This window comes from Cervus canadensis, chromosome 6 (genome assembly GCF_019320065.1).
Source record: "Cervus canadensis isolate Bull #8, Minnesota chromosome 6, ASM1932006v1, whole genome shotgun sequence".
In the NCBI taxonomy this organism is placed as follows: Eukaryota; Metazoa; Chordata; class Mammalia; order Artiodactyla; family Cervidae; genus Cervus; species Cervus canadensis.
In genome coordinates, this window is record NC_057391.1 from 11,796,896 (window position 1) to 11,822,888 (window position 25,993).

The following is a 25,993-nucleotide window of genomic DNA, read 5'->3' on the forward strand; positions in this document are numbered from 1 at the left end:
GCCCCTGCTCACCGCAGCTAGAGAAAAAGCCTGCGCAGCAATGAAGACCCAGTGCAGCCAAAAAACAAAAACAAAATCCACACTGAAACGTCAAAATAGACTGCAAAGTCGTGATACAGCAATGTGGTATCGGCACAGGAAGAGAAAAGTTGACCAATGGGACTGTTATCGGGGTCAGGTCCTCTGGAAGATGACCCGGCGAATTAGAAGCAAAATAATTCATTTGAGGGGGGAAAAACAAAAGGGAGAAGTAGGGCATTCAGACCACAATTTAGGTTCAATACCTATGCGAGGAGAGTGGGAAAGAAGAAGGATTGGATAGGAAGAACCTTGGACTATAACGCAATTCTGAGAAAATCTCAGTGCAATGGAGAGATCTAGAAGAAGAGTGCCCATTAGAAGAATCTCATTTTGGATAGAACTGTCCCAGTTCTAGTATCCCAAATGTGCTCAGTCCTTGTCTGGGAACAGTCCAGAGAGAGTGTGGGCCTTGGAGGTGTGGCAACTGGAGACCATCAGCTAACTACACTTCTCACAACAGACTCTTTCTTAATATTTATTTTTATTTCTTTGGTTGCACTGGGTCTTAGTTCTGGCAAGCAGGATCTTTAGTTGTGGTATGCATACTCTTAGTTGTGGCATGTGGGATATAGTTCTCTGACCAGGGATTGAACCTGAGCCCCTTGCATTGTGAGCACAGAGTCCTAGCCACTGGACCACAGGGAAGTCCCCAATAGCCTCTTTCTTGAAGGGACATCTGAGCAGTGTTTCTCTCTGGCTGTCAGAGGTATATTATGAAGATTAAAGAATAGACTTATATGTATGAAATTTATTTATAATAAATTAGACATTTGTAACAGTGGGGGAAAGATTTTTCAAATAATGATGTTGAAACAACTGGCTATCCATTTGGAAATAACTAATTTAGATCCCTACTTCACCCTCAATTTACATAACGTTCAGATGGAGAAAAAAGTTTTCAAAATATTTGAAGAAATAAGTTTTTTGAAAAAATCTTGTGTGGAGAGGAAGCTTTCTTATGTGAAATGCAACATTCAGAAACCAAAGAACTATGAAAGATTTGAGTAAATAAAAAGTTAAAACTTCTGTATGGGAAAAAAACTTAACTATGCTTAACTATCTTAAGCATCTTAACTATCTAGGGGCTGTTTGTCCAAAGCACAGAATGACTTATTCAGTTTTTTCCATCTTAAATTCTCCTCAGGATGCACTCTGGCACTGTGGGTGACTGCAATGGGTTGTGATTTAATCCTTGTGTAAATGAATGATGAATGATACTCTGTTCTTTTTTGTTCACAGGTGAATCTGAGAAATGCTGTGTTTCATACAGATAAATTTTTTTTCCTTCAGAGGGGGATATTTAGACTTTAAAACACCAGAGTCTTAGGGGAACTTCTAAGGTAGGAGAGACAGTGTACAGTGCATTTCAATCTATTTGAGCATGAAATCCTTCCTTTGAGGAATACTATTGACCTTCTCAGGATGCACATTGAGAAATAATGACTTAAGGGGAAAAGTTCATGATTATTTCTCTGGCATTAACGGCCTTACTTAACATGCTCTTATCATCTAATCTTCTCCACTTCCCCAAATGAGCTTCCTTGCTTGCTTCTTCCTTCAGGAGTCAATGCTAGCTCCTCTTCCAGGCAGTTCTTTTTTTGTTCATTTGTTTTTACTATTTATTTGACTGCATCAGGTCACCAGGTCTTTGTTGTGACACATGGGATCTTCAGTCTACCTTATGGCATTCGGATCTTTAGTTTGGGTATGTGAGCTCCTAGTTGCAGCATGTAGGATCTAGTTCTCTGACCAGGGATCCAACCCAGGTCCCCGAACTGGGAGCTTAGAATCTCAGCCACTGTACTGCCAGGGAAGTCCCCAGGGAGTTCTTCCTAATTATCTCAGTCCCTCTGAAGTGTGGCATTTGTTGCCAGAATTGCTCATTCTGCTCATTAGTTACTCCTTCAGAACTGTTATTGATCCTTTAGTAAACCTTCTGTTGCTATATACTGCTTTGGAAAGCACTGAAAATGGCATTGTATTAGTTTTCTATTGCTGCTGTAACAAATTACCACAATGTTGGTGACTTAAAACTACAGAAATTTATTATTTTATAGTACTATAGGTCTGAAGTCTGACATGGGTTATCACTGGGCTAAAATCAAGATATCAGCAGGGCTGTGTTCTTTCTGGTGACCTTAGGGAAGACTCAGTTTCCTTGCCTTTTCCATCTCCTCTTATTTATATTTTGCCTTTTCCATCTTCTATAAGCCTCTGCATTCCTAGGCTCCTAGTCCCGTTTCTTCATGTTCAAAGCCAGAAGGGCCAGTTGAGGCCTTCTCACACCACAGCACTCTGACCTCCCTTTTCCACATTTAAGGACACTTGAGAGGACATTAGGCCCACATGGAGACTCCAAGGATAATTATCCTGTTTTAAAGTCAGTTGATTTGCAACCTTAATTCCCCTTTGCCACATAATCTAGTTTATTCACAGGTCCCAAGGATTGGGACATGGACATTCTGGGGAAGCCTTTATTCTACTTACTACAGGCACCCTTGATGAAAACTCTAAATTGCACATAGGTGTAGTAAGGTTTGACAGTAAGTGGGAAAAGCTTTTTGGCATAAATACAGTGCTTGTGTACTCAGTTGTGTCCGCTCTTTGGGACCCCGTGGACTGGATAGCCCACCAGGCTCCTCTGTCCATGGGATTTTTCAGGAGTGGGTTGCCACTTCCTCCTTCAGGGGATGGGTTCAAACCAGAGTCTCCTGCATCGGCAGGCAGATTCTTTACCACTGAGCCATAATAAGTCTCTTCACATACAGGGAGGTCCTGCTGTGTTATCTTTGGCAAATCACTTGAATCTCCCCATCCACATTTCTACAAAAATGGAAATTGTCATCCTTTGCTCTGCATGTTAAAGAAAATAATTATGTAACCAGTTTCAGCTTAAAGGATGACAAATAGGGTTCAAGAAGTTCTTGATGAATCTTGATGAGGAGGGTGGGCGAGGTTCTGTGAATACATCTGGAGACAGTTTGAGAGATTTCTGGAGAGAAGGAGTGGAAAGTGCCTGCCCGCGTATGAAGTTGGAGGTTGAAAATCTAGCAAAAGGAATCAACTTTTCATGGAAGCTTTAGAAGACGGCCGAGGTTAAAAAAACAAAACGGGTTAAGTGTCGAGGATACTTAGGAGACACCTAGGTAACAGAGTACAGAACTGAAGGAAATGTACGTGGTCTTCCTAGGCAACTGAGTTTTGTGACATTCCCTCCCTAGTTAGTTCAAGGACACATATACCCCGCAGGTGTACAAGAGTCACCTTGTGAATAAGTACAGGACTTATAAAATCGTGGCCAAAGAAAAAACAAAATCTAAACCAAAAGCTAGAGGAATGTAGGTTCCACCGAGATTTGAACTCGGATCGCTGGATTCAGAGTCCAGAGTGCTAACCATTACACCATGGAACCGCCACGCTCACAGCGCTGCCTTCGGCTCTCTAATGCTTAGAGAACCCCACCCCCATCCACAAACCGACAACCAGAGGCAGTGCTGAAGCGCTCTGCAGTGCCCCGCTTCCCCGAATAGCGGCGAGTGGAGTGAGGGAGCGACTATTACGTATGGAGAGCAGCCTCTATGAGTGAGGTAAGCCGGGAGTACAGTGCTCATTAAGCCACGCGAAACCCCTCCAAACCTGGGAAGTTTGGACGACAGATACCAAACTTGCGCACGCCCTCTTTATTGGGCTGAGGGGCGGGGCGCCGTCCCCGGAAGTACTTCCCCTTAGGGGTGGGGCCTGCCGGAAGTGGCGTAGCGGTAGGGAGGGGTTCTTTACCCGGTCCGGCAGCTGAAGCTCGGCGTTCGGGTTACCCCTGCAGCGACGCCCCCTGGTCCCACCGGTACCACTGCTGCTTCCGCCCCTTCGCTTCTCGGCCGCGCAATGGGCACCCGCGACGACGAGTACGACTACCTCTTCAAAGGTGAGGCCGTGGGCTCTGGAACTCTCCCTCGAGTCCCGGTTCGGGGGCCCGGGACACTCCCGGGGGACCCGCCCGCGGGTTGCCCCTGCCCTGAGATCGGCCTTCCTCAGCTCTTCCTCTCTGTGCGGCTTGTCCTGAGGTCTCCCAGCTCAGCCCCTTTCCTTCCACTCACGGATGGGGGTCCTCACCACACAGCGGTCTCATAGCGACCTCCCTAGAGGCCTTAGGAAGCCTCACGGTCCCTACCCTGCACCCCTCTCGCGGCCGGCTGCCGTCTCTCAAATCGCCTTCCTTCCTCCCCGGGTTCCGGGGCCCCCTTAATGGGACGCCCCTCCCACCATCCATCTTTTCGGGTTCAGCGCCCCCTCCCCTTCGGTATACACCCTTCTGAGCCCCTCCGACTGGCCCTTCCCTTAAGTCTTCACCTTTCGGCGCACTCTCCTATACAGATCTTTTTCTTATCTGCCTCCCTTTTCCCTCGGGCGAACCCTTTCCCTGCCTTCAGACAGACGCCTCTCCTAAGCCCTCTACTATCCCCGGGGCCAGGCCCTGGTTAAAAATCCGAGCGGGTCGGCGGCCCCACCCCCACCCGCTCCACACTTCTCGCGGTCCGAAACCTCGCGTGGCCCCCGGCAGTGGTAGCTCTTTTTCTGCCTTCCCTCCCGGAGTAGTTTACGAGCTCTCCCACGTCGCTTGTGCGACCCCGGCGGTGGGGAGCAGGGCAGGAGGGATTGTCCCAGCACCCACGCGCTCACTTGTCGCAGTGACCCGGCAGACCGTTGTGACTTCCCACCCAACCTTCTTTTCTCCTACCCTCCCTACCCAGCGGCAACCAGCCTGGGATAACTCTTGACTGTCCGAGACTAGGGGTTGCGGATGGGTGGTGGCTGTTATCCTTGCCAGACCTGAAGGCCCAGTTCCTGAGCAGGAAAGGTTGTACGCTGCACAAATAGCTTGCTTTATCGCTACGGACTGGTTGCTTCCTGCTGCAACACTGGGAGGATCCAACCTTTTGGTGTTTTTAGAACAGAAAGGGAGGCGTCTTGGTTGGCCACATACCTTTCCCCAAAGGTGGGGGAGCATGGGGAACTTGTGTGTTCTTTGGTCAAATTAAATATTTTTCATAAGATAGGGAACCATGTAGCGCCCTTGGACAAAACAGAGTGGAGGATGGGGAGTGGAAAAAAGAATTGCTTATTGGTTAGTCCGGAAAGAATCCAAATAGTTTGTTTTTTTTTTTTTTTTAATCAACAAAGATAATGGGTACAGTTTTCCTTGAGAGGAAAGTACAGTAAATGTTTTTTTTTGTTGGGTGAATGCTCTCTCCCTGATGCTGTTTCTCTGGTCCTGAGTTAGGAGGGCAGCCATCAGTAGTATGCTGAACAAAGATCATTACCAGGGAGGAAGAAGCCATTACTATTAAAGCTTTACAGTGAAGGGTGGAGTTTAAAAAGAATGTTAAGCTTAGTGACTCTTTCTGACTTTGCCACTGGGTTCTAAGTATGGTTAAACAAAGCAGGAAACATTGCTTTACCAGTACTCTGCAAGCCTTGGCCTACTAGTTGATAGGCCTACCACCACTTACTCTTCTGGGCCAGAAATTTTTCTATTGAGTGAGTACCTTCAGTATCCACTCCCACCACCTGACAGTGGGAAGTTGTTTACAGAGAAGAGGGTACTTAATCATTTTACAAATACAAAAAAGGAACATGGATTAGTTTACATACTTTTGGCTGAAGGCTTCTGAGGTCTGGTGAAATTACTTAAGTGAGACCCTGGAGACTGGGGTTTAGTCATTAAAGGGAGATTTGTTTTTTTAAATAAGGGCTGCTTTTGAAGTAATTAATTTAGGACAAGATAGACTATCAGAGTATTTCTCTTGCTTGGTTTACAACTTGAATGTTGGTTATAGAACCTAGTTATTTCCTCACCAAAAATACTTAGTACCTTGGATTGGCTTAAGGGATTTTAACTTAGCTTTGGGTTTAGACCACCTTGCTAAGAATGATTGAGAAAGCACAGGGCTTTGGAATCGCACAGGCCTGGTTTCAGATTACTGCCTCAGATCTTACATTTGCTTTGTGACCTTGGGAAAGCTGGCTTTTTTGAGCCTCAGTTCCCTCATCTGTAAAAAGAAAATAGTATCTCTTAGGGCTGTTGTGAGAATTAAGTGAGACTGTAAAGTTTTAGCTTCTCTGAGAACTCAGATAATGTTAAAGAAGTTACTATGGTTCTTAACAGTTTTTTTTTTTTTCAAACTTAAATCTATAATTGGAAGAGCATTTAAGTATTGGTAAAGAAACTTAAAACTAGAGCCTTCTGAAGTATTTTATTTTTCCACAGGTTTTGGTTTCAATTGTTGTACACTTTGCTGTTTGATAGTGTTTTTAAAAATTCTGCTGAGAAAGATTACCACTTTTTAAAAAAGCTCTTAACAGGATATGAGTCACTTTTTAACTTCTGTGATGATTATATAGCCAATTTCTTATTTATACAATTTTAATTTAAAGAGAAGCAACAATAATTTCATTTTAAAATGGTTTTATTTTATGTAGATATTCCCTGAGATGAGCTGCAGCTGTCGACTTGGAAGAAGATTTAACCTAGCAAACTTAATAGTTGAGGGAATTGTAAATTAGTTAGTAGCTCTAATCAGTTGAAATTGAAGGGATATCCTGATTAGTGTAGGATGGAGTGGTTCAAGTGGAAGTGTAATGTGGGGAGAGTAGGAGATTTATGTTAAATTATGTATTTGTTCTTGAACATTAATCTTTAGCTCAACAGTGAGACTGTTGGTGGTGGTGAATTTTAATTTTAAAACTTTACTATTTTAAAAACTTCTAATTCTGCATTTATACACAGTGTGATTAAGGCCCTGTGGGACCGACACATAAGCGAAGTATTAAATCAATCATAGCTCCTATTGACAAATATTGTGGTAGACATTAACTCAGTCAGAGTCACATTTTCTGAAAATACCAGTGTACGTAGTCTACACCATTTTCTTTTCAGTCTAATTGAAGGTCCGCAGTAATTAACCATCAGCTGATTGTTCGTGGGGCTGATCATAGGAACTTTGCTGTCTTGCATCTTGATAGTTTTTCTTTCACAACTTATGCTTGAGCAATTTGGGTTCTGCTGAATCTAGAAAAACTTGTCTAGACTTCAGCCTTATTTAATTTTAAAAAAGACTCTTGGTGAGTTTGGACTATGAATATAGTTGAAAGTAGAAAGATCTCCAAGTTTATTTATAAACCAGTGTGAAAATTACCAGTTACTTCAGGTTATAACTGTTAGGTCTGAGATATTATGATTGATTTATTGAATGAAATTTTTGTCCAGTACATTAGTTTATAACAGACTGTATAAAACCAAATGTGGTTGAAGAGTTGGAAATTCTTATTAAATAATGGTCAGTTAATGTGTATATTCTTTTTATAGCTTTTAGCAGCCTAGTATTTTATATATAATGAACGAAATTTAGTATTAGATGAGGTTAACCAAGGGATAATGAATATTATCAGCTTTATTTAAGAAATGTGATGTTTCATATACAGATGCTATTATTTAATTTATACTTATATATATTTTATGTAGATGGCTACAGTTATAAAATGTTTAAAGTGGAAGAACTTTAAGATACTAGTAATGAAAAGTAAGGAAAGTCACTGCAAATTCCTTTCTTGAACTATAGGATGTGATCATATAGTGGGTCATATTTTAAAAAAGCAATTGAATATTGTCGTCTTAATGAAACTGTTTTTGATTAGAAACTTAAGTTTGAGTTTGTGAACTTTTGATTTGTTTTTAAAATCACAGTGAATTCTTTTCAGTTGTTTAGGTAACTTAATCCATTCTAGTTTATTATTTAGTGAGCCTAAATATAACCTTTCTTGGTGTAGTTTCTCATTTGATAATTGAATAGAAGAGGTTTTCCATATTGTGTCATTTCTCAGCAGCATCTTGGCAGTGCTGTTCTTAAAGAAGCAATATCTTCTGTTGTCATTTAAGATATAATCCTTTAACAAGTCGCTAGTCATAATTCTTGTCAACCTTGCCTGTGTCTAGTTGAGATAACTTTTATACTGTATGAAGTATTCATGTACCTTGAATTATTTTCAGATAAGGGTGCTAGTAATAATTTTTATGTTAAAATTAATTGGTTATATCAAGGGGAAAAATGTTCTCACTAAATGTCTTTGTGACAGTGCAAAGGTTTGAGAATGGGGAGACAGAGAATATAATTGAGGTTAAAAGGCAAGAAACCCAAACTTGAAAGTACTAGAGTTTTTGTGGGATGGGGTTACTGAAGTTCTTTATTTTATTTTCCAAAGGCACTGTCATTCTGTTTATTTTTATTTATTTTTTTTGGCTGCACCATGTGGCATTTGGGATCTTAGTTCCCCCACTAGGTATCAAACCCATGCCCCCTTCTGTGGAAGGGCGTGGAGTCTTAACCACTGGACCACCAGGGAAGTCCTGGCAGTGTCATTCTAGATGTCTTGCTCTTTGGCTTTAAGTGATTGGTTTCTAAGTTGATTCATCTGACTGATATATCTGAGTGCCTTGGAAGTAGAAGTGTTCAACTTTTTGGTTTTTTCGTTTCCTATTCCTACTTCAAGTGAGGCTTTTATACCTCAGTGCTAGTGTGGGGCCAGGAAAGATTCAAAAGAGGTGTCGTCAGCAGAACATCCAGCCTTTTGAACTGAGAGGCAACCTTAGTTCCCTGCTAAGTGAGTATACTGTGCTAACAGGGTAGACTTTTATTACTGAAACTGGAATTTTACCTCACATTTAGAATGGAGGTAAATAAAAATAATTGAAAAATAACTTATGAACCACCTGTAGTATACTATAAAATTGGAAATGCATTGTTTATATGTTACTTTCATGACCTTACCATCTTCTTCCCTGGTAGGAGCATTTACTGTACTGTTTGTGTTTGCCATAGTACTTTTGACACCCTCTAATTGACTAACTGGAAATAACTGTGCCTTTTGCTGCGTGGAGTCACTGCTGCCTGGGTGATTTTTTGCTGAATCAGCTGATAGAGGAAGCCAGAAAGATATGCATTTGATAATGTGCTCTCTCCAAGACTGCCCAGAGGCCAGCTTATATCCGTTCTTGTGGTGAGGAAGGACTGCATGCATAATGGACTGTCTGCCGTCTGACCTGAGTGCAGTGAGCTCTCACAGTTTTTACTTGCCATGTCCTCCTTCCCCCGAAATGCCAATCTCTTTAGTAAGGCATGGTCTTGTTCCTTGGTGTTATTCTTGAATGTTTGATTATCTATTCCTGGTATCTAATAAATCAGTTAGCTAGTAAGAACTAAGAAGATGCATTAGCAGTCATTAGTAGGAATAAGCATAATATTTTCTGAAACACTGATAAAAAACTTCTACCAAGGAAAAAATGTTATCAAGCTTAGATTCTGTAAACCTGTGAACTCGTTTTATTCTTTAAATTCAGATAGAAATGCTTTAAAACAAGTTAACTGCCTATTTCTCCATTGTTTTTGAAGTGTGATATCACCTTAGGTGAGAAAGAATCCAGTGTATTTAGCTTGAAAATAAACTACCTCCTATAGTAATCAGAGGAAATAAATTCATCTAATCAGTCAAACGTGTTTCTTCTTTTTTAAGTCATTAGTGAAAGTTATGACTTGCTTTGCCTTTGACTCAGAGTAAGTCAGAATTGTTAGTCAGCTTTCTAGGGCTCCTTGATTTTGGAGGGTTCTCTAGTTTCCTGCTAGTCTGATAAATATAACTATGAGAGGGTCATTGTAGTTTCTGTGACCTGGGTGGCAAAATTTATAAACTTGCTGCCTACTGTGTTAAACGTGATTCATTTTGCCTAGGTATGAGTCCTGAGGTCACACCCAGGCTTTGATGAAACTAAGTAGAACATACTTAGGGCACTAACATCTTTTGTTGCTTTCATGTCTAATACATTTTCATATCACAGATTATTCATTTGGTTTAGGATTTATCTCGCAAGTTATAACCTTGTAGGGTAATAAGGTTGGTATAGTGTTGATTGTTAAATTAATGCATTAGCCCGTCATCAGTGCCTAGTAGACCTATGATTAATATTTGCATTTGTAAGACAGGATACTTTATCTGTGCTAAGTAGATGATGTGTGGAAGTCACTATGCAGGTACAAACACGTTAAAAAGAATAAATTGATTTTATCAATTGGTAACATGGCATTCAACTCTTCCTCCCTACCCTCATTCCTTTTTTAAAAATCAGATGCCCTATATTTTTTGTTTTAAAACATGATGGTATTCTGAATGTGTGTGCCTCATCCATCTGACATTAAGTACTTTGTCTTTTTAGTTGTTCTTATTGGAGATTCTGGTGTTGGAAAGAGTAATCTCCTGTCTCGATTTACTCGAAATGAGTTTAATCTTGAAAGCAAGAGCACCATTGGAGTAGAGTTTGCAACAAGAAGCATCCAGGTTGACGGGAAAACAATAAAGGCACAGATATGGGACACGGCGGGGCAAGAACGGTACCGTGCTATAACATCAGCGTAAGTCTCAGCGTTTTTTTTTTTAGATTTTATTTATTTATTTTTGGCTGCGCTGGGTCTTCACTGCTACATGTGCAGCACTCTGGCTGCAGCACGGGGCTTATGGGCTTAGTTGTTCCACAGCACATGGGATCTTCCCAGGCCAGGGATCAAACCGGTGTCCCTGGCTTTGGTAGGTGGGTTCTTAACCATTAGGCCACCAGGGAAGTCTTTCAGCATTTTTAAGTTCTGTGAAATAGCTGTCAAAGTGGATTAGCTAACTTTTGGTATTGGAAAAAAGTACTGTTTTGTTTCCTTTAAAGAATTCCTGTATTAGGATTCTAAAATTTGTGTGTTTAAAAAAATACGTGTGTGTGTGTGTGTGTGTGTAGTTCATATACTTAGTCTTTTCTGGTGTTCTCTCCCATCTTACGGTTGTTTTCTAATGGTTAAATACATTTTTTTGTTTTCAGATACTATCGTGGAGCTGTAGGTGCCTTATTGGTTTATGACATTGCTAAACATCTCACATATGAAAATGTAGAGCGATGGCTGAAAGAACTAAGAGATCACGCTGATAGTAACATTGTTATCATGCTTGTGGGCAATAAGAGTGATTTGCGCCATCTCAGGGCAGTTCCTACAGATGAAGCAAGAGCTTTTGCAGGTTAGTGGTACGAATTCTATGATATTACAGTGCTTCTGTATTTCTTGCAGCGTTCATGACCCTTCCAATGAGGGTAATGGGTTGCAACAGTTTTGGAAAGGTAAACACGAGTGCCTAACAAATATTGTTGTTTTGAAAGTGTGTGATGACTGTATGACTCTCTTGCTTAACTTTGAGTTATTAGACCTGTCACATTAAATTTTTGCTGCCAAAACTTGACTATAAATACTGTCTTTTCTCTCCCTGGAAGTGGTAGATAAGATCTGTTTGTTCTGTGCTTCCTGCCTTTTTCCAGTATGTCTTTGTTTTACCAAGACTTGTTCTATGTGGGTCTGAAAAGTAGTGGCCCAGGAGTGAAAAGGACCAACACGGATGTAGCTGCTTTGGAGTTATAATTTTTTTGGCTTAGTAGAGAATCTGCCTATCTTGACTCTGTATTGCTAGGGGCAGCCTACCAGAGGGCAACATTGTACATTCTCGACTAGTGCAAGCTGTGAGCTTTCACTGTTGATTATGCTGTGAATAAAATTTTCAGTTTTCTAGTCAAGAAGCTTTGTTTCAGACAATATAGTAACAGAATTCTAAGTGAATCACATATACCCACCCTTGCTCATACCACAGCTATGTGTTAGACGGAAGCTCAGTAAGGGATGAAATTTGCTGGGTGTTTGGTAAGTTTACTACATTATGCCCAGTGTTATTCATTGCTAATGGTAGTATTTAGATGTAGCAAGTATTTGTTTTAATTAAGAAGCCAATGAAAATTCTCATTTTTAATCTACTAAAGTGGAAGTAGCATGGTGTTCTTATTGCTCAAGAAGTGGGGGAGAACCTGGGGTTTAAAAAGGTCTCTTATTTTCCTCTTGAAGGTCTGAGTGTATTACGTCCCTTGTGTTTTTAAATTTGACAAGACTGAAGTTTTGTGTCTCCCTACAGAAAAAAATGGTTTGTCATTCATTGAGACATCTGCTCTAGACTCTACAAATGTGGAAGCTGCTTTTCAGACAATCTTGACAGGTAAGACTTGAATTTTTAGATTAGACCAGTGGGAATTAGAAATCATAGAAAGCTAATTTAAACAAATTATTCAGAAAACTAAACTATAAAATCACACTGAGAATGACTGTCATTTGAGAGCTATTGTAGTTACAACCCTTGCTTGCTGAACTTCAGTCATCCTAATTCATCTGGTTTATAGTGGGAAAAATACTTTGAAAATAATGCCTTCACTCCTGTTATTACTTCATTCTGTGCATACCATGCTTCCTGGTCATAAGCACAAAATAGTGCTTAATGGTACTTTTTAATAAGATAAATATTGAAATCCCATTTATGGAAAGATGAATGCCCTTTTGAAATTCAGTATAGAAAAGGTGTTCTTGCTTCTATGTGTTATAGAAGCACCTAGGAAAATACATATTCTTAAAAACTTAGGAAACAAAAGGTAAAATTCTCCCATGATTTATTATTGTATAAGAAGCAAAGTGTCACCTGTGGAGAAAATCAGCCAGTGATTACATATTGAAAAGTTTTAAAAAGTAGTGGAAAAGAAATAAAATTCTTGGTGTTTTGGAATGTGGATGTGTAGACCATGTCGACCTCAGGGGTAAGAGAATATTTTATTTATAGTGACTCAGATTTGGAGATTTTCAGGTGGCTCAGTGGTAAAGAATCCACCTTCCAATGCAGGAGACACAGGAGACCGGAGTGAGATCCCTGGGTTGGGAAGATCCCTCAAGGAGGAAATGGCAACCCACTCCAGTATTCTTGCCTGGGAAATCTTATGGACAGAGGAGCATGGCAGGCTACAGTCCATGGGGTTGCACAGTCAGACACGACTGAACAACTGAGCATATTTGCCCTCACTTTAATAGAATGAACAATATATCTGAAAGTTTAATCTTAATCCTCTAATAAATGTGTGTGTTAGTCACTCAGTCAGTCATGTCCGACTCTCTGCAACCCCATGGACTGTTGCCTGCCAGGCATCTATGGAGAACCCCATGGTTCTCCAGGCAAGAATACTGGAGTGAATTGCCATTCCCTTCTCCAGAGGATCTTCCCGAAATCAAACCCTGGTCTCCTGCATTATAGGCAGATTCTTTACCATTTGAGCTACAGGGAAGTCTAATAAATACAAAGTACTTTAAAAATGTGTATTACTTTTCAGAATTTATAATTTAATTAGTGTAGTCTTAATATATGGTGCTCTTATGCCATGTTCTAAAAAGTATATATGGAGAAATGGTTAAGTAAATGAGATTCTAATTATAATGTAGCCACATTTTATTCTTGGTATGCTACACTTGTACTAGAGGCCAACAGATTTTAACTTGTAAAGTGTGTCACTCAGTCCTGTCTGACTCTTAATGACCCCGTGGGCTGTAGCCTGCCAGGCTCCTCTGTCCATGAGATTCTCCAGACAAGAATGTTGGAGTGGGTTACCATTTTCCCTTCTCCAGGGGATCTTCCTGACCCAGGGATCAACCCAGGTCTTTTGCACTGCAAGTAGATTCTTCACCATCTGAGTCACCAGGGAAGCCCTTTAGCTTTTAAATGTTGTCTTATTTTACTGTAAAAATGTAGGGAATAAAACTTAGGGTTTAGGAGCATGGGCTTGGAAGCCTGACTTGTGTTCTGTCCTGGCTCCTTCACTTACTAATGAGGTGTTAGGCAAGTTACTTAACCTTTCTAGGCCTTAACTTCTTCATATGTAAAGTTGAAATATGTTTTGGTAGTTCGGTTATTTTCTTTTCAAGAGAGGGCTTGTATTTATAAATACCTTGTGGTATAATTTGACTTGACTGTTAATGTTGTGAGTGAAAAGGTTTTATCTTTGTAACCTAATCCATAGAAAAGAATTGACTGTCATTGGAAATCTAGACTCCAAAAGTGAGTGAGTTCCATACATGTAAAATACTTAACTGCGCCTGATATATTGTAAACATTTGATATTAGCTAAGTAGCAATTACGTGGCAACCCACTCTGGTTCTCTTGCCTGGAGAACCCCAGGGACAGCGGAGCCTGGTGGGCTGCCGTCTATGGGGTCCCACAGAGTCTGACACGACTGACGTGACTTAGCAGCAGCAGCAAGTAGCAATTAAGGTATGAAAAAAAAACTCATTAAAAATAAACTACATTGATGATTTACATATCTATTTTATTGTAATTCTTTTCTCATCAGAAAAATAGTAAATAAAGGACTGGTGCTAGAGTTGGATAAACAGTCTTTGGAACACAGTAGCTTTTTAAAACAAAAATCTTTGGGTCAACTTTCACTGCAGATTGTTTCAAGTGGGCAAGATTTGATTGAATATGCAGTATGTCTTCAAATCTTGTTTTTTTCATTTTAAGCACTTGTGTGGTTTCTCTTGAGTCAATGTGTTGAATACTAAATTGAGACCCAGGAGTTGTAGGTTTTACCTTTTACCACTTTGCTGTCATTCGCTCTGTAATTAAAGTCAGTGAACCTCCCTAGTCCTAAGATTCAGTGTTTTAAGATGTGACTCGTCTTTCATCTTCTTAAGCCCTCTGAGAAAGCTCATTTGAAAAAACCTTAGTCAGTCCTTGTTGGGTTATTTTTTACGTTCCATCAAATCTCTGTTGTAATTCTAGCCCATTCTGATCTCAATTTCTAGCCCATTTATTTAGTGAAAATGAGGCCAAGTGTTTTGTTTCATTTGTGGCTTACAATTTTGTGTGTCATTTTGTAGCACCGAACTTATGATCCATTCAAAGATGAACTAATCAATAAGCAGTGATGTATATTGTACTTAAAATTGAACTGTTTTGTCCTGAATGATGAACATCTGGCTGTTTCTCTTAAAATTCACTCTCGATTAAGCTTTTGTTACTGCTTAATTAATATTGCTTGAAAGCAAACAAAAGCTTCACTTATTAGCACTTTTCCTCTCTCTAGTCACTACTTCCTCAACTTCCTGCAATAAATCTTAGTGTTGATCTGTAGGATCAGAGTTCACTGCATATGGCCAGGGAAATCTGTGTTTTGCAAGTGTTAGGATCTAAACTTTTCTGTATACTAATGGGAGTATTAATGCACAAAAAAAACAGGAAATAGAATTGTACTCTTATTTAGGTTTAATTCTGACTTGCAGGTTAACAATATTAAGGGAGTATTTATATTGTATTTTGATGTTACTGTAAGAAAAAAATAGCTTTTTACTTTTTAAGATGCAAAATTATGTATTAGAAAATGTATCTCCAGTGTTCAGTTCAGTCACTCAGTTGTGTCCGACTCTGCGACCCCATGAATCGCAGCATGCCAGGCCTCCCTGTCCATCACCAACTCTTGGAGTTTACTCAAACACATGTCCATTGAGTCGGTGATGCCATCCAGCCATCTCATCCTCTGTCGTCCCCTTCTCCTCCTGCCCCCAATCCCTCCCAGCATCAGGGTCTTTTCCAATGAGTCATTGTTACCTCAAAGTTAATTTGTGATGCTTATTTTAGAATAGACCCATGCCATTCTTGATATCTGTGAATTTGACAGTAACTTCATGACATAGTTTTGCTGATGGTATTGTTAGGAGGTAGTTGGTTAGTGCACGAATGAGTCTAATACATTGCATAGTCTCTAGATTCCAGTGCAGCTTTGTTTTCTTTCATCTTCAAGTTCATTAAGCGGTGTTACTAATCCATACTTCCATACTGTATTATTTTTTTCTTTTAAATTTGAATTTTGACAATTTCAGAGTTAAAGATGCAATAGTGGTACAAAGTATTTGCAAGTACTGTTAACCTCTATTCCTCAGATATTGAGGAATTTTACCACACTTACTTTATTCTTTCTCTTCCTCTCTCTAAATGCATAAACGATACCGTTTTGCCTTGTTTTGTTTTGCTGCCATTTGAGAGTGACAGGCATGCTGCTCATTACCCCTAGGAACTTTTTCTCAGTGTGTATTTCCTAAAAACAAGGATATAGCATCGCATAGCCACAGTGGAGTGGTCAAAAGAGAGATGATAGTGCCTCATCATGGTTAAGCTACACATCTTATTCAGATTTTGTTAACTGTTCCAGTTGTATCCTTATTAGCTAACGTCAATCTGATCAGACCATACATTGCATTCAGTTATCATAACTCTTCAGTCTCCTCTAATCTGGAATAGTTCCTCAGTCTGTCTTGGCTTATTGACATTTCTTGAAGTGTACAGATCAGGTGTTTTGTCACGGCCCTCAGTTTGGGTTTGTCTGGTGTTTCCGTTTGACTCAGTTCTGCCTATCTGCTTTCAGCGGGAACACCAGAGTGTTTCAGTGCATCATGTCAGGAGGCTCACAATGTTGGTTTGTCTTATTAAAAACTGGTGATGCTGGTTATGGTGTCTGCCAGGTTTCTCTGTGTGATTAATAAGTCCAAGCCATCTTTGTAGTATGGAGACTAAATTCTAATTTCTGTGGTAAATCATTTTTTTTTTTTCTTGGTCCTGTGGCGTGGCTAACAAGATCTTAGTTCCCCAACCTGAGATTGAACCTGTGCCCCTGCAGTGGAAGTGCAGATCTAACCACTGGACCGCTAGGGAATTCCCAGTGGAAAGAATTTTAATTCACTTAGCATATTGTCTCTTAAAAGTGGGACTAGAGTTTTCAGACATTAATTTTATTGGAGTAGTGAGGGTCTTTTAATCAGGCGTAGTAGCTTTGGTTCTTTGCATGTGGTAGCCTTTTAAATAACTCAAATTGGAGTATTTTTGACCTCAGGAAACTTATATCATGAGCAGTGGGTTTGAAGAAGTTTTAATAAATTCTAACGTGAGCTGTAGTATTAATAGGATAATTCAGGTCTTGTATTTTCACAAGGTTTGGAAGGACTGAGGAATTTTAGCTTTTTTTATTCACCAGTTTGAAACTATTGCATTTAACTTAGAATTTACTTTGCATCTTGGTAAATACTTCATTAGGGTAGAAATAAGCATATGTCTTTTATTTAACTTTATTTGGTTATATTTAAAGATATTTTATATTAATATTTTACTTTATATTTAGATCTCCTGCAAGAGATCCTAATGTAAGAACGATAAAGCAGTGTTCTTTCTTTTTAACCTTACCTGTCCTTTGAATTTCTTGAAAAGGGTCTGCACAGGAATTGGTATATCACATACACTTTGTTCTAAAGGAGAACATGCCCTTTATAGAGGAAAATATTTGCACCTGGTTTAGCTGGTTTAGTCCTGTACCCCTTCTCCCACTTAAATAACCTTCCTTAATCAGATCCCAGCTGGAAGGTACCTGCTTCCTATTTTCTTATCAAAGTTTTTTTCCTAAGTGACACATCCAGCCACAAGAGACGTTAAGTAAATTACTTGTGTAGCTTCTTAGTGCCTATTCTACCTGAAAGGAAATCTTCTCCTCATTTCCTGATCAGCAGTTTCTTTTAATTCACTGCCTTGGTTAGCATCTTTTTGGTGACTGGAGCAATGTAGGAGTAATCTATTTCTGCCAAATAGTATGTAGTATTTGCAGGCAGTTTTGTAATGCTGCTCAGATTTATTTCCTTATAATGAGATCTCTTTAATTATTTACTTTTCTGTGTTCTCTGAGAACTCTGCTTTTTCCTCTTTTCCAGTATTTGCTTTTCATGTAAGAACCTGTAAAATATTTTTTGTTTTGTTTCCCTTAACAACATTCAAAACCACTTGTAAAGAAGTTAAATTTATAGAGGATCTCATTTAATAATTTGTACTTGAAGAAGAAGAAGAGCCATCCAGTTTTGGATTAGAGAGAAAACATAATAAAGACTGAAGAGTCTAGTTTCATAATACATTGATGGTTAACTTTATTTAGTCCTTAGTCACATGCCTGATTGATTTTTCCTTTTTACCCTTGACATACTCTGGTCCCATCCCCTTTTAATGAAAAGAATGTAAATGAAGGCTCTGCCTTCATATCCTTAAAAACAAACAAAAAACTCTAGTCAGTATCGTTTATTATAATTTCATTTTTTTCTCTTGGTTCTTTGAACCACTGTCAACCTTTTTTTTTTTTTTTTCACTGTCAACCTTTTAAAGCATACATTTTAGCCACCTGATCCCCCAGAAAAGCATAAGAAGATACACTAGCTGTCAGTGTCTTTGTTCGTTTACATATACAGTTGATTATAGTTTGCTCTTATTCAATTTTAGGAACATTAGTTTTTAATTTGGGAAAAAAGACATGTTAATTTAGTTAATGTATTTTCTTTCCTTTAACTTTTTGTTACGGAAAATTCTCAGCGTGCCAAAAGTAGGATACTGTTATGAGCTCCCATGTAGCCATCGATAACCGTCAGTTCAGAGCCTGTCTTTAACTACTGCCACCCCCATTGTTTTGAAACGAATTCCAGGTATTATGTCATTTCATTTGTAAACATTTCATGATGTATATCTAAAAGATAGAATTTAAACCCGTAACAACAAAACCACTTAAAAATTGGCAGTAATTCCTTATTGTCCTCTATTAATTACCCAAACAATATTAAAATTTCCTGTCTCAAATTTTAATAGTTGAAACTAGAATCCAAATGATGTTTGTACATTGCATTTGGTTGCTGTGTTCTTGGACATTTTGAAAGTATGAATCCGCTTTCTCTTTTTTTTTACCCCATAACTTTATATTAAAATAATCACAATATTGTATATCTAAGAACTTTATGTTCATGTAGTATTATCTAATGTGCAAGTTATATTTAGATTTGTGTTTTACAGATTTGGCTTTTACAGTTTTAAACCTAGGATCCAGTCAAGGAAAACACATTGCATTAATGGACTCATTACATATTTGGGTACTGAATAGGGTAGCCACTGACTATAGGTTGTTATTAAGCACTTGAAATATGGCTGTTAGACTGAGGAATTGGATTTTAAATTTTACTTATTTAAATAGGTGGCTAACACATTATTTAATATAAATAGATGGGCCATAGCCCACATCTAAAGCATTTATTCTCAATTTTTACTGTATTTTGTGACTGACTTTTGTTGAAGAGTCTTGGCCAAGGGACTTCCCTTGTGGTCCAGTGGCTCAGGCTCTGCTCCCAGCGCAGTGGGGCCTGGCTTTGATCCCTGGCCCTGGGAACTGGATCACACATGCTGCAGCTAAAGGATATGCTTTGACCAAGTCATGGCACAGCCAAAAAAGGATCTTGGCCAGTTGTCTTAGACAACGTCCCTCAGTCTGGATTTATCTCATTATTTCCTCGTGGTAACTTCATTTTAAGCATTTTTTGGTAGGAATACGTAGGTGTCATTCACAGGAATATGTTATACCTCACAGTACCACATAATAGGCATATCATGTCAGTTTGTCGCATTTTTAGAATTCCCTTACTTTTAGAGGGTGTTTTTTCTGAGGAAGCACTGTGCAAACAAAGTAAGATATATTTGTAAGGAGTTTATATAGTCAGCGTGAGCTACTTTTTTAGGCAGTGCACTGTAAGACCAATTTATTAAAAATAACAATTATTTATTAAAGATACTTGCTGTAGGACATGATTTTGAGCAAACTCCAAGAGATAGTGAAGAACAGGGAAGCCTGGCATGCCGCAGCCTATGGGGTCGCAAAGAGTTGGGTAAGACTTAGCAATTGAATGAAAATAACTTGCTGTAGAGCAATTTAATAATTCATGTACTTAGTTATCAGTCCCCTACTATTAGGTTGGTGCAAACGTAATTGCAGTTTTGGACTGTGAACTTTAAGTCATTATAACTAGGCTCAAACACATCTTTGTTAATCAAAATAGGAACCATTACAATCAACACATTTTTGTCAGTGGGCAATAAGTGTTTTTTATTCCTGTAGCGTAAAAATCTGTGCTTCGGGATTCAACAGACTCTTGGAAGGCATTTTCTGCATCCTGTTGGTTGTGGAAGCACTTTCCTGGAAAAAAATTTTCAGGATGCTTGAAGTAGTAATCAGTTGTTGAGAGGTCAGGTGAATATAGCAGATGAGGCTAAAGTTCCGTGGCCCAATTCATTCAACTTTTGAAGTGTTTGGTTGTGCGATATGCGATCAGGCTTTGTCATGGAGACAAATTGGGCCCATCCTGTTGACCAATGCTGGCTTCAGGCGTTGCAGTTTTCCATGCATCTCATCGAATTGCTGAGCATGCTTTTCACATATTATGGTTTCGCTGGGATTCAGGAAGCTGTAGTGGATCAGACTGGCAGCAGACCACCAAACAGTGACCATGACTATTTTTTGGTGTAAGTTTGGCTCTGGGAAGTGCTTTGGAGCTTCTCAGTCCAGTCACTGAGCTGGTTGTCATTAGTTGTCGTCTAAAAGCCACTTTTTGTCACATGTCATAATTTCTGATGGAGAAATGGTTTGTTGTTACTTAGGATAAGAGAAGACGCTGTAAAATGACGATTTTTTAAATTTTTCAGTCCATTCATGAGGTACCCACTTACTGAGCTTTTCCACGTTTTTAATTTGCTTCAAATGTTGAGTGACCATAGAGTGGTCGATGTTGAGTTCTTCCACAAGTTCTCACGTAGTTGTAAGAGAATCAGCTTCGATGGTCCTCTCAATTGGTCGTTGTCAATTTCTAATGGTCAGCCACTGTGGTTCTCATCTTCAAGGCTCTTGTCTCCTTTGTAAAACTCCTTGTACCACCACTGCACTGTACATTCACTGTTAGCAGTTCCTAGGCCAAACATGTTGTTGACGTTGCGAGCTATCTCCACTGCTTTACGACCTATTTTGAACTTGAATAAGAAAATCGCTCAAATTTGCTTTTTGTCTAACATTTGCCAAGTCTAAAATAAATATAAATAGCAAGTAATAAGTCATTAGCCAAAAAAAGAAATGCAAGAAATGCACATTAAAATGATGTATAACATAACCTTTGAGCAAGGAGATCAAACCAGTCCATCGTAAAGGAAATCAGTCCTGAATAGTCATCGGAAGGACTGATGCTGAAGATGAAGCTCCAATACTTTGGCCATTGATATGAAGAACTGACTCATTGGAAAAGACCCTGATGCTGGGAAAGATTTTGAAGGTAGGAGAAAGGGACGACAGAGGATGAGATAGTTGGATGGCATCACCAACTCGATGGACATGGGTTTGAGCAAGCTCCGGGAGTTGGTGATGGACAGGGAAGCCTGGCATGCTGCAGTCCATGGGGTCACAAAGAGTTGGACATAACTGAGCGACTGAACTGATAACCACATTTATTTACTAATGTGTTCCAATATCAAATGGCAAAGTTCAACAGTGCAAAACTACAATTACTTTTGCACCAACTTAATATGCTGGGGATACAGCAGTGAATAAGGTAGTACAGTTTTGGTCCTTATAATCTGTTGATTGAATTAAATTTTTTATTCGGTGGACTTGCTGAGGCCATAAGTCCAGGAGGCAGCCTCTCAGTTAGCTCTGAGGAACTGTTCAGAAGAGTTAGGAGAGGAACCAGGATATATAGGAGGTTTTGGAACAAAAATCAGATAGTCTGAATTCAAAACTGAAGAAAACCAGACATCTCAAGTTAATGAGTTTAGGGCTTTTCTAGGTATGGGAAGTCTGAAATCATTCTTTTGATATGCACCTTAACTCGCTAGTGCCAGTATATTACTTTTCTCCATCCTCAATTCCTTCAGGGTGCTTCACTGGGGAGAGGGGGTGGGTGTTGCGGCTGATGGCCCCAGCATCTTCTGCTTACTGATATGGCAGGGGACATTTAGTGGAAGAGGTGGATGCTAAACAGTTAGTTTTGCTAAGTGTCATAGAAAATCTTAAGTTGCCTGTTTTGCATAATTACCTCATTGCAATTTAACTTTAGTTCAGGAGGCATTGATAAACATTATCTTTCCAGTCTTCTTTTCCAAGAGTTCTTTGGGATTTTGACTTGTCTATGAAGTTGTATTTTCTTCACTACATACAGAAATACCTACTGGGTCTGATAATGCAGATTTAAATATTTTTCTGTGGTACAGTGTCAATATATGTAGGTTTTTTTTTTTTTTTTGATAAGGATAGAAATTTAGATCTAAGCCTGTAAACTATATAATCTCTTTAGACCAAGATTTATTTAACTGGTTGGCAAACCTTTCCCTCTGGAATGGAAAGCCTTTGTTTCTGTTCTTACCTTAAGGGAAATTGTGAAATAATGGGCTGACTGATCAGTGACTGGTTGAAAAAAGAGCTTTGAGTATATGCAGTCTCTGTTCAGCTTATTTGCATTTTTTTCTCTTGTGAATGTAACTTCTACCTCTGTGTATCTTTTATTTTTAATCACTGATTTATGGGTCTGTTCACAGTGAGTGTTGCTGTTTCTTTTTTTTCCCCCTCAGAGATATACCGCATTGTTTCTCAGAAGCAGATGTCAGACAGACGTGAAAATGACATGTCTCCAAGCAACAATGTGGTTCCTATTCATGTTCCACCAACCACTGAAAACAAGCCAAAGGTGCAGTGCTGTCAGAACATATAAGGCGTTTCTCTTCTCCCCTAGAAGGCTGTGTATAGTCCAATTCCCAGGTCTGAGATTTAAATATATTTGTAATTCTTGTGGTCATTTTTGTGTTTTATTACTTCCTCATACTTATGAATTTTTCCATGTCTCAAGTCTTTTGATTTTAGCTTTATAAAATCATCCATTTGTCCCGAATGACTGCAGCTTTTTTTCATGCTATGGCTTTACTAGCCTTAGTTTAATAAACTGAATGTTTGGATTCCTCAATTATTGTTTACTTTTCATCATGGAAGCTGTCACTGTAGGACATAATAGAACTTGATCCCTTGAAGCTCAGACCTGTTGGTCTTGATTAAAACAAATTAAGAAGACTGTAGAAATAAGCTATCATTTTGCCACAGAGCAGCTTATAATTAACACACTCTTCTCCAAGTGCAGAGTATATTTCCATAAATCTAAGAATTGCCCTATAAACATAGCAGAATTTTGAGAGCTTATAAATTTTCCATTATTCCGGAAGTCAATTTCTAAAATGCCTTAATAGGGTTATATAGTTTAGTAAATTTTGTTTTTTAATTTTTGTAAACATCAAAGTTGATTAGAGAGGGGGGAACACTTTTTTCTGGACAGGAATTATCTTAATAAACACAAAAGACTCTGATGATTTCAGTAGTATGGTTACGGGGCCATAAGTCACACAATGCTGCCTGGCAGGCTGGGAACTGGAGAGACTGGTGGAATTCCATCTGAGGTGCCTCTGTTAACAGTAATCAGGCAGCCCAAGTCATTTAACTTCTCTAATTTCCCAGCAGTATATTATGTGGCATTTTATTGCTCAGGCAATAACTGGTTTAATGCTCTTAGTATCCGATGGCGAAGTGTTAATTTTGTGTTAAAACCTTCCAGTAAATGCAACCTAGTTTTACCACCATAGCCACCAGCAGGCATGGATGATTATTTTAACAATGCTGATTTCTGAGTTTTATAGTATATTATGGAATATAGTCCAGTTAAATATCTGGTTTCAGTATGTTAAAGAATACAAGAGAGGTTAATTTCTGCTCAAGTGGTACCACTTAAAGGCATGTATTCTTTTAGTATGTAAGATGAAATATAGTACCTTGAGTTTAAATAGAATGCATTTAGGCATTGTACAAACCTGAAAGTTTTCTTCCACTACATTATTGAAATCAATGGAGCAACTCATTCTTCATTCCGAAATGTGCACACTAATATTTAGTTTTATTTTTTTTTTGTGGATAATATTAAGCACTTAACTCTGAAGTGTTCTGAAAGTTGTGTCAACTAAAGTGATACTATTCAGGATGGTGGAATATCCCCAAAATATACATGTGTGTGGGCTTGCCTGGATTACTATGTTTCATAGTTAATCTTCTGTCTTTTGCGGTGCTCATGACGTGTGGGGCGCACTGAAGGCATTGCTGTGGTCAGTCTATTTAGTTTTCCTCTGTAGCTGTTTTATTATTTTGGTGTATTGGTTATGAAGATACGACTATCTCCTTGTAAATTGCTACTTTGTATTTTATGCATGCTCTGTAACTTGATTTTTTTTTTAAGTTACTGATTTGGAATATATTCACATTCTAATAAACAGTTATAGGGGGACTATTCTTTATGTTGTCAGATTATATTTTTCCTTTGAGTGCTTTGGATGTAGCCATGAAATATTTGCTTCTGATGGTAAGAGCATAGGTCCTTGGATAACAGAGTAAACTATTGAATTGGAGGCATCATTATGTGAATTCAGCTTTGATTTTAGACATAGAGTTCAATTATTCTTGGAAAAAGTATTACCAAAAGCATCAGGAAAGTAATCTCTGTACTTTTGTATGTAACAGTGTCACCAGACCCAAGAAGAGGCTCCATTGCTATTTTACTCAAAATTGGTAGTTAAGTTTTTACAAAATTTTTTAAGAGAAGGAGAGACTAGATAGTGAATTGAAAATAAATAAAGTAACTTTGAATTTTCACCAAGTGTAGAGTTAATGTTGCCTTGGGCATGATTGGATCTTGGGAGAATTCCAGGAAACCTTAAGCAGTATTAGAAAATGAATTTGATTGCGTTTCAACAAGTATCTTCATTCTGAATAGTATCCCAGGAGACAAACTGTCTCAAGAAACATGAAGTTTTTAAATATTATGACAATTTAGGGCTCAAGGCAGTTTAGAAGTATTTTACTTTTTGACTTTGCTTTTCATTTATTTAACTTTGAATTTCTAAAAACCAGTTTTATTGTCCTGAAAAGTCACTTAGCTGTCTTGACTTTGTTTAAACCTGTATGTCATCATCCTAAAGATGCTGCTTACGGTGTCTGTCCAGTAGTGTCTGTTACTCTGTATAGGTGAATCTCTTCAGCGGTTGCACTGAGAATGCTAAATTCTAATTCTCAGAAGGGGTGCTAGTTGGTGGCTTAGGCCAAAGGGTTCTGCAGGTAGACAAGAATCTTAAAAGAGTTGGGATTGCCCATTAGAGCTAGTCATATTTATTTTGTCATTGGGGAAACAGACATCCTAATGTTTTTCAGTGATTGGTACTTAACAGAATGCAAATACTTTCAGTGGTTTGAGCTATTGTGATCATCTCGTCTATCTAGAAAAAGAAAAGCCCTACTATTCAGACAGTTTTGGCTAACATCAGAAGCAGAATAATTCAAAGGTTAGGTGGATAATTTAGAACTTAATTTCAACCTGTTAAATTTTAATTTCTGGAGTTTTTTTTTTTTTTTAAGGAAAAAAATGAAGGCTGGATATTTGATGTCTCACAAACATCATAAGCCTGAGGAAAAAATTCAAAACAAAATATGAATTTTGCATGAGGACTGTGCCCAAGGATATCTGTTCCCTGTGTGGAAAAAAAAAAGATGAACAAAACCTATGAAAGGACCCTCTTTCACCGATACATTTAGTGGGTTAGCATAGCAGTCAAACTAGTGCCCAAGATCTGCCTTCTGTTCTCCTGGTTGGGTCAGTGCTGGAGCTGCCTCCCTTCCTGGGATTTGGCAGGTCAGCTTTTCCACTCATCTATACAATATGCCAAATAAACTGGAGTTGTCATTCTAATGTCTTAAATTGTAGGAGGCTGATGGTAACAATGATCTAATACAAAATGCTAATGTCATTCAGTCAGTTCAGTTCAGTTGCTCAGTCGTGTCCGACTCTTCGCGACCTCATGAACCGCAGCACGCCAGGCCTCCCTGTCCGTCACCAACTCCCAGAGTTTACCCAAACCCATGTCCACCAAGTCAGTGATGCCATCCAGCCATCTCATCCTCTGTCGTCTCCTTCTCCTCCTGACCTCAATCTTTCTCAGCGTCAGGGTCTTTTCAAATGAGTCAGCTCTTCACATCAGGTGGCCAAAGTATTGGAGTTTCAGCTTCAG

At 38.9% G+C, this 25,993-nt stretch overlaps 1 protein-coding gene and 1 non-coding gene across 2 annotated transcripts; one reads left to right on the top strand and one right to left on the bottom strand.

The window, feature by feature from the left end:
- Nucleotides 1–3,421: 3,421 nt before the first annotated feature.
- On the bottom strand, nucleotides 3,422–3,493 carry TRNAQ-CUG. Its single transcript has one exon. It is a non-coding gene; the product is annotated as a tRNA-Gln (tRNA).
- Nucleotides 3,494–3,819: 326 nt separating this feature from the next.
- Nucleotides 3,820–24,219, top strand: RAB11A (RAB11A, member RAS oncogene family). The gene is made up of 5 exons (XM_043470860.1): nucleotides 3,820–4,003; nucleotides 10,343–10,538; nucleotides 10,991–11,184; nucleotides 12,121–12,201; nucleotides 22,472–24,219. The coding sequence occupies exons 1-5, from the start codon at nucleotides 3,964–3,966 to the stop codon at nucleotides 22,609–22,611; spliced, it is 651 nt and encodes a 216-aa protein (XP_043326795.1). The 5' UTR covers nucleotides 3,820–3,963; the 3' UTR covers nucleotides 22,612–24,219.
- Nucleotides 24,220–25,993: the final 1,774 nt, after the last annotated feature.